The 9,755-nt window shown below is 35.1% G+C and overlaps 1 protein-coding gene across 1 annotated transcript; it reads left to right on the top strand.

Moving 5' to 3' along the window:
- Positions 1-1,957: 1,957 nt before the first annotated feature.
- On the top strand, positions 1,958-2,506 carry LOC149240855 (rust resistance kinase Lr10-like). The gene has a single exon (XM_089370333.1). The coding sequence runs from the start codon at positions 1,958-1,960 to the stop codon at positions 2,504-2,506; it is 549 nt and encodes a 182-aa protein (XP_089226459.1).
- Positions 2,507-9,755: the final 7,249 nt, after the last annotated feature.

The following is a 9,755-nucleotide window of genomic DNA, read 5'->3' as shown; positions in this document are numbered from 1 at the left end:
CAACTAGACAATCTATAACACCAGAATGAAACACAAAACCGTAAGACCCGAGGCACCCTGAACAAAGGACTTTTGCAAGCAGAAGGAAAAACAAACCTCAAATACTAGTTCTTGACCCAGTAAACCTAGATTAGCACAATCCAACCAATCTAATTTGTAGAAACTCCAAAAAGTGAGTGAAATGGAAGAGCTACTGATGCCTTGATTTGCTCCACTTTGCTTCTTATACTATCCTGCTCTGTATCATAAACTTTAGAACTCATTTCGCTCTTTTGTTTCAATCTTGAAGGACCTAGCATAGCTACCAATCCTCGAGTTGGCCCTTTCTGTGCCTGTACCAATGTTGCTCCACTTTTTGCACTAACTTTATCTGTAATCTGTGGAGCTTCCTCCAAGGCCACGGAGTTGGGCTGCAAGGAATTACAATAAGATGCGGTTGCACCATTTTGGACCAATTTCTCTGAATTAGAAAGTTATGCAGGCTTACTCAATTGTGAATTATTTTCTTGTATTGAAGATTCCATTTTATTCTCTAAGTTTACAACTGTAGGTCTCTCAGAAGAACAACCTTCCATTGACAAAGAGCATTGGGATTGCTCTTCTAGTGATTGACAAACCAGATTACCTTTACTTTCATTTATGATTGCCTGACTTCCCTTTACAAACTCACGTTTCTTATTGAAAAGCAATGATTTAGAGGCTCGACTAACTACAATAGAAACTAGAATAGCCTTCTTCAATGAAATTGTTCCAAAGACGCAAGTATCAGCAGGTGAACTTGAGGATTCAGTTTCTTTTCAATGAGACTCCCTGTTTGTTCACTAGAAATATTTTCTTGATTATCAGATTTGATAGAAACTGAATCCATTCCTTCATTTAGAACCTCTCTTGCACCTTGAGCTTTTATACTACTAGAAAGTGCACCTTCTGTCACTTCCAGCTGTGATAAATTCTCGCATAGTGACCGAACTTTAGCATCCAATCCCTCAACATATGAAACATTCTTGGCATTCACTGCATTTGCAATATCAACTGATACTAGCAAAGGTTGGTTGCAAGTTCCTGAAATCTCTTTTAGCTCACCTGCTCCCTTCCTAGAAACTTGTTCCAATACACTGACATGGATTGCTTTCTTATAACGCAACGGATCATAAGGAAAACCAAACAAGATGTTGTCATTAAATGTCACATTGTAGACCCATGGGACTTGTGGAATATAGGAAACGCCTCCCCTGACAACTACATCTGTGTCTGCTACTATGGGTATCTCTCCAAGAATTGCTGAGATCAAAAAAGTTTTACCCTCTCTCTTCTACCAACAACTACCACAAGACTCCCGACCGAGATATCAAAATGAATGTTGGATAGTGTTGTTATTTCTACCTTTGCGTCCCAAGAAAAATTTCCATTTTTAATTGATATAGTAGGTAGGCCTGACTGAATAGGTGGTTTTGGTTGCAATACTCTTTTTTTTTTTCTACCAAGAGCAGATCCTCTAGTCTTTTCAAGATACATCAACATTAACAACCTGAGTTATCAAATATGGGAACATATAGAGTGAACCTCTCAATACTATAAAATAGTTAGGAGATGAAGAGACTTTTGCAGGTGTCAATTCACCACCGAGCAAAGTATACAACCGAAAAACAAGCACAGTAACACTGATTGAAATAGTATTCAGAATTGGATAGTGTTGTTCTTTCTACCTTTGCGTCCCAAGAAAAACTTCCATTTTTAATTGATATCATAGGTAGGCCTGAATGAATACATGGTCAATGGATCTCTCCATAAATTTCTGTTTTCTAGAGAAGAGGGTGGGCAGGTGTTAAGGTGGGAACAAGTGCATTCCATTGCTATGGGTTCGGCTCATGGAATTGTATATTTACATCAAGATTGTGAGAAGTGAATCATACACTTCGACATCAAGCCTCACAATATCTTGCTGAACGCCGACTTCATGCCAAAAGTTTCTGATTTTGGTCTGGCAATGCTTTGTGGAAAGGAAGACGACCATATATCAATGACAGTGGGGAGAGGAACACCGAGATATGTTGCACCAGAGGTGTGTTATAGTAATATGGGGCCTGTTACTGATAAATCTGATGTTTATAGTTTCGGCATGCTGCTGCTAGAGATTTTTGGGGGTAGAAAGAATATTCATTCGCAAGTGAGCCGTTCAAGTAGGCTGTACTTTCTTGAGTGGGCTTTCAATATGCTTGAGACTGAGAATGAGGAGTTGCAAATGAGATTGCATGGAGGAAGAGTCAGAGAAATTAAAACCGACATGGAGGCAACGGCCAAGAGGCTGATGACTAAAGTAGGGCTATGGTGCATTCAATATGAATCCAAGGATCGTCCATGTATGAGTAGGGTTGATCAAATGTTAGACGGAGATGAAGAAGACGTGGAAAACCCTCCCTTTCCCTTAGGTTCCTCTTTTGCTAAACCTGAAATACCATTATTGTCTTTCGGTCAAAACACTTCTTACTTTGGAAGAACCTTGTAGATTTTTATGTGGAACTTGCTTTATATAATAGAGATCTAATTGCATAAAGAGTCTACTGTAATAGAAGTGCGCAATTGCTGAAACTTATGCACAAAGCATGATTCCATCGTATTTTTTTCACTCGTTCATATATGCGAAATTTAGTTTATACATTACCAAATATATTAAACTTTTTCACGTGATCGTATGAATAAATCTAAACTTCTCATGGCACCATGTCTCTTTCTAACTTTTGCAATTACTATTTATGCAGTGAATGCTATTTTTGAAAAACATTAATCCGAACATAAATTTAAGCATTTAGATGTACAATGTATAACCACTAAAATTACTCATTGAATTTTTAAGTAATGTTACAAAATTCCAATCTATAACTACCAAAGTGAATCATTGAATTTTTAAGTAATGTTGCAAAAATTTGTATCTGTGTGTAAATAAGGAAAAAAAACATTTTTGTAATTCTTGATTTTAGACTTTTTTTATTCATATTAATTTTGATAAATTTTTTAGGATTAATCACATCATGAGTTTTTGGTCGACGTTTCGAGTCATCTAATGTGGTTCATCATTAGGACAAAGGTGAAAAAATCAGTCAATCAGAATGTTTAAATAGCGAGGATGCATATGTTCCAGAGTTAGCCGTTAGGAAATAGCTGTTATGAATTAGCCTTTAAGAAAATATAGTTGAGTAAATTTATTATTATTTTGTTATGTTTTATTTTAATTTATTAATATTTTTAATTAAAATAATATTGAATTCAAAATTAGTTAGATTAATTTAATAATATAATAAGAATTGAATATTTGTAAATATATAATTAAAAATAAGTTTAATATGGTTATTATTAAAAATGAATAATATTCAACAATTATATTTAAATATTATTATATAAAAGGATTGGATAATATTTTAATAGGGAGGTCAAAGAGGATATAAATTGCAATATAAAAATAAAAATAATCAATTATTAATTATTATATATTTTAATTAAATATATATATATATATATATATATATATATATATATATATATATATATATATATATATATATATATATATATATATATATATATGAAAAGAGGGCGGGGATCCAACTTCTACTTAACTTCCAACCATCGTCCATGTTAATATTAATAGAACATTTTTCAATTTCAATGGCTTCTCAAAGCTTCCTAGGATGGAAGTGATCAATCTTGGCGATGACTCAGGAATCCTTGACGCAGACATGGTGATTGGATTTCACTGCATGTTCAGCTAAAGCTGAGGAACGAGAGCGGTTGTGCTTAATATTTGCTGCATGTTCTTGGATTCTCTGGTTAATGTAGCGACTAGTTTCCCTAATGTAGGTAATCCCACAGGAACATGGGATGGAATAGACCCCTTTCATGTCTTTAGGGTTTACAGGGTCTTTGATGGATCTAAGAGAATTTCTAATGGTATTAAGGGGTTTGAAGGTATCATACAATTTGTTCTTTTTGAGGATATGAGAAATCTTATCGGTGGTCCCTTGAATAAAAGGAAGTTGAACACTCGAGATTATACCATCAAGAGAAGGTTTAATCCTTGATTCTTTACTAGCCTTTAGAAAATCTTTGAGGCCTTGCTGCTATTCAACTATATTTTTTTAACGGCTAATTCATAACAGTTATTTCCTAATGGCTAACTCTGGAACAATTGCATCCTTGCTATCTAAACATTCTGACTGACTGATTTTTTCACCTTTGTCATGATGATGAACAACATTAGATGGTTTGAAACGTCAGCCAAAAACTCATGATGTGATTAATCTGAAAGAATTTATCAAAAAAAATTAATTCTTTTCAAGTATTTAAAATATTTATACATTGGGAAAAAACACTAATATATGACCTATGAGATGTTTTTAATTGATTTTTTATTTTGTCTTAAAATATAACGAAAAAATATAATAAATATATCTTATTATCATGAGTTATATATAATGAAATTAGATACATAAATTACTAACTAATTATTTTCTCTTCTTTTTTTACTGGAAAAAGTAATGTTTTTCTTCTAGAGTAAGAAGGCCTTGGTGCTAGTATTGGACTCTGATGACCTCTAGAAGAAGAAGTAAGAGGAGGTAGGCTACATCCTCTACTAGTGAACATGCTAGGTGGTGCCACCTCCTCCTCATCCTCTACCTCTCTCTCCCCTACAACTACTACCTCCTCAAGTGCCTCCTCCTCTAACCAATCAATGGTAAATTGCATGACAGACCTCTCAACCTCAACTTTTCATGCAACAATGGTGTTAATCACATCCAATGAGATGGCCTCTAGGTTCGGTGTTTTTTGAAGTTTCCTCACCCATAATCAGAGATTATAGTAGATGTAAACCATGTCATTAAGGAGCTAGGAATCCAATTTGTATGAGGATCATGAATTATATACTAATAATTATAAAATAGCAAATTATTGATTTATAGTGAATTCAAAAGATTATTTGAAATTTTTTAGCTTGTTTCACTTCTTGGTGTGTATTTTTTTCAAATACACTTCAATTGTGCTCGCACCTAAAGGAGCTACATGTTTGGTTGAGTACTTGAAGGGAAATCTTTTGGAGATTGGATGTTATTCCAACATAACTTGTCCACCACACATCTACAACAAAGAAGAGAAACATAAGGAAAAACAAATTGAAAGTTGAAAGCTGAAGCAAAGTATGAAGAGACAATAAAATTCGAATAAACTAACACTTGACATTTTAGTCTTCCTATCATAGATAACCATGTCAAAGATAAATTTGACACCTAGCATCCTTTATATCTTCATTTCTTTAAAAAAAATTGCATATTCTTCTAGAGATGGCACCATATTATGAACACAACTAAAGAATCCATCCATCACTTCAACATCAAATATAAAACCAAAGTAACAAAATGTGGGGTTGAGGAATATCTTTGCAACATTAATGGGGGAATGGAGTGTATTGTTTAATTGTTCATTAATCACTCTCCATAGTAACTATTGTTTCTTAAACTGCTCATCCCTCTTATCACCATAATAGCTATGAATGAATTATTTTTCCCTATCTATGGCCTCATACAAGTAGCCAATTGCGGTCTTGTCTCCATCAACCAATCGCATAAACTTTACCAAAGGTTTAGTAATGGCATACACCTCCTAAACTCCTTCCCAAAAGCCCTCCTAATATGAAACTAGCCAACACATGATGTTTCCCTCTAATTTGTGGCTAAAATATAAAGAATGTTAATCCTCTGAAAGAAACATTCTATTCACATCCCACATAGATTTCAAGAGAGGTTGAATAGATATGAAGCTAGTGGAAAACCATGTAATAGAATGATGCACCAACTACTTGTTATTAGTGAATCTTCTCATAAAATTGAGCACAGTTGCATTGTTATGTGTAAATTTTGTTATACTCTTTGATGATTCAACAATATCCTTGACATAAGGAATTCTCATTCTATCCTCTAACATCAAATAAATATGAGTCTGTAGCACAAGGTTTGGAAAACAAGTTAGCATACCTCTCCATAAGAAGCTTACCAGTAACAAAATAATTTTTAGCACTTCCCATCATGACTTGGACCTACCTCCTAAATGAATGCATGTAACAAATTACATAACAATCTAATTGGTTCTTAATATGTAAATTCTAAATTGTTTGGATATATTTTTGTAAAAATATTCAAATATCTAAGGATTTGAATATGGTAGCTAAATTTCACACAAAGACCATCCAACTCCACCATCTCAACAAGTAGCCTAATTAATTCACTTTATGTACATTTGCATGAGTGGGATTTAAATAAAACTTTAATTTATAAATCCATATAATTATTTATATTCCACCATTATTAAATAATGATTAAATTGCACACTCAAATAAAACTCACATGTGGACATTAACCACATGTTAAATTCCAAATTGCTAAAGGCCTCATCGACCATGGCTAGAATTTAAAATCTATCCAAGTTTAACCCAAAATAGTTAAACCCCAAACTCTTAGTTCATCACAAATGAATTAATTACCTCAAACTTTTTATTGACCCAAACAGTGAAATACCCCAACCTTTCATATACTGATTAGAAAAAAGAGTACTCTCCGCATTGAAGAAAATTTCTCTCCTACAATGGGTTATTACCTAAATTTACCACATCCACTTAAGTAACAAGATTTCTTACTAACCTTTTCTAACCCTAAACTTTATGCCAATTGTTGTCGCTTTTTCTATCTCTTGTCTCACAAATTTTTTAGAAGATATCGAAGCCTCCTAGAGATAGTTTCTAGGTTTATAGGACCCGAGTGCTTAGGGAATCCGAGAGGAGTTCTTTTGAAGATTATCAAAAGGCTTTCTGTTGCACTCCATATGTCATGTAATTGGTTCAATAACCCTTTGCCAAGGTAAACTCAAGAAAAAAAATAGATCGAAATAAACGCTAGTAGATATCACTAATCTTAAAGAGAAATGTGTTGGTTTTGGTGGATGACACACAACAATACAAATTTTAACATTGTTATTGAAGTATAGATGAACCAGAGGAAGGAAAGGAGGGAAATAGATGTAGAGGGTTGGACATAACATAGAATCCTACGCAACAATCTCCAATAGAAATATGGAAGAGTGAGGAGGTGAAAATGCAGAAAAAGTGTAGTGCGAATTAAGATCTCAAGCTCTATGCCTCATGAATACATTTGTCACCAATTAGCATAAGTAAATTTGTGCTTACATATAGGTATTGTAGGCTATCAAATAACAAAAGTAAATCTGTGATTACACAGGTACTACAGGTTGCCAAATAACACAAGTAAATTTGTGTTTACATAGGTACTTCTCACTACTTAGTAGCATATATACAACCATGAGAGACTGAAACCAACACCTTCATCACACAATTTCAGAAGAGGAAAGACATACATGAAATGATATATAAAGGGGAAAACATATTGGGCATTTCTCCGATTGGAATCAAACAAACTACATTAATCTTTGAAGATGGAGTCCAAATCACCAGTCCATTACATTTAACAATTGTATATGCCCGAGCACCTTATGAACAATAAAATTGAACCAAAGTGGAACCACTCTCTCTGCAAATAGAGCTCAGAACCTATAAAAGTAGAATTCGGTCCTCTAGAATGCAAAATTTGGGAACCCTGTTTAAGTGTTTCTTCCCTCTGTTTATAAGGAGAGGGGGAGCTTTGAAGAATAGTTACAAAATATTTGAGCTGAGCTCCAGCTGTCTTAGCATGTGAAGGTTCCACTGCCCAAAATGATGACAATCAGATTTAATTATGTTCTTGAAAATGCAAAAATTACAAAATAATAGACATAAAGAAAACTGAATGATGGTTGAGGAAAATATATCCCTTCCATTCTTGTGATGGCCTACGATCAGGCCACATCTTTTCCATGATGTTCCTCTTTAGTTATTTGACCAGTTCACCTGTTGCTTTTACCTTAACTGATTGAATTCCACAATCTCTGGAGTTGGGAGCAATCAACTGTCAGTTTCTTGCCACAACGCAGAAATAGAGATTGACGTGGAAGTCTTTCATTGCCTGATTACGTCGAGCTCCATGCTGAGAAATTAATTCTCAAGTAACCTACACACTGGTTCTTGAGTCCCATACCTCCATTTACTCACTGAAGATGTGCGACAGAGCACAGAGATGGCTTGTATCACCTCAAGGCATACCCAACAATATTTCCTGTGGATTGTGGTGCTTATTACCTTGACCCAGCGATCTTTTCCAGTCGCCATTACTCCTGAGACCTACTCCTCTATTCTAAAATTCAATCTTGCAACTATCAACCCATACGCCTTTAACTGTATGTACCATTCTTATCGGATAAATTCCATATCACAATTTTCACTATGGTGTAGTATTCTAATCTTCTGATCGCTCACCTATGATATGATGAGCTCCTTCCTTTTAGCCCTTCCTACATTTCACACCATAGGATAGAGGGTCGTGACCTATCGCTTAGCCTTGAGTTTCTAGAGTGATTTTCTTCCTATCGGGGGCTATTTTTCCTCATTAACTGTTGAGCTCCATTGGTTCTTCGAGTCTTTGTAGTCATGGCTAGCCCAATATCGGAGGCCCCTTATCGAAAGTTTCCAATTGTAAACTGTTATAAAGTGTCGACATCCTCAACCTCTGATATGTGATCTCTGATCTTATGTCATCACTCCACGTGGCACCTCATGAGTGGTGACATGTGTCACTGAGATTTTTCCCTTTAGGCCCCTCAAAATGCCAAAATTGTCTGCCACGTGTCCTTCTGTACCGCCACATCATACTGACGTCAGATGCCACTGTAGCTTACTAGGACCAATCATATGCTACCACATGTCTTGCTTGAGGAGAGAGAAAAGGGCTTGGCCACCTTTGTTTTTGCGATGAAATCCTTTGTTAATCCTTTGTCGGCGTTCCTGGCAGTTTTTAACACTATCGACAAAGTATGCATATTGTAACTTTTTAAAGGTTGTCACCTTAAGAAATTCTGATTCTCCAATTCGTTGACCTTCCGATGTGTTCATGCTTTGATATTCAAGACCTCCGATATGCGATGCACCGGCCTGACCTCCAATATGTGATCATTGATATGCTTGATCCTTTGAAGTTGCAATCGCCGATATGGTTGATGCTCTAACTTTGTGATCATCGATATGGCTGATACTCTGATGTTGCGATCATCGATATATTTGGACTTCCAATAGACGATCTTCGGTATATTGGACCTCCAATATTCCTTCCCAAGGCTTCAATCCTTGAACTTCAGCAGACCATATATTTTGATCCAAGAGTCCATTTTTGGACTTCCACATATCGTTGGAAAGCTTGTTCATACCAATTTCCAATGGAGAGGGTTTGATTTAGGCTTTGAGTCCCTCTACTACATGGAAAATGACTAAAAACTTATCTTCTCATTTACTCTTTGGACAATTGGAAACACATTTTGTAGTAAGTGACAACATTGACTCCAATTGGGGATAATGCCTTGCTGGAAAGGTGTTGAGAACCTACAAACTAGTAGCCTTCATCATTGGGCATGGATTCAAAAATACATCAAACCTATAAAACCAGAAAATATCCATGGAACAATATTTTCTCAAAGTCCTTTCCTCATAAAACTGAAATGCAAAATAAAAACTGGAAATTAAACACTCACATAGTGAGATTACGTATATACAACTCCTGCTTAGGTATAAATATCAATTCACCCAAGTGACGTCAACCTTCCAATGATAC

The sequence above is a fragment of the Pinus tabuliformis genome, chromosome 8 (genome assembly GCF_031772625.1).
Source record: "Pinus tabuliformis cultivar Carrire ecotype Pingquan chromosome 8, CPIR1, whole genome shotgun sequence".
Lineage (NCBI taxonomy): Eukaryota > Viridiplantae > Streptophyta > Pinopsida > Pinales > Pinaceae > Pinus > Pinus tabuliformis.
This window is presented reverse-complemented; position numbering and strand designations above follow the sequence as displayed.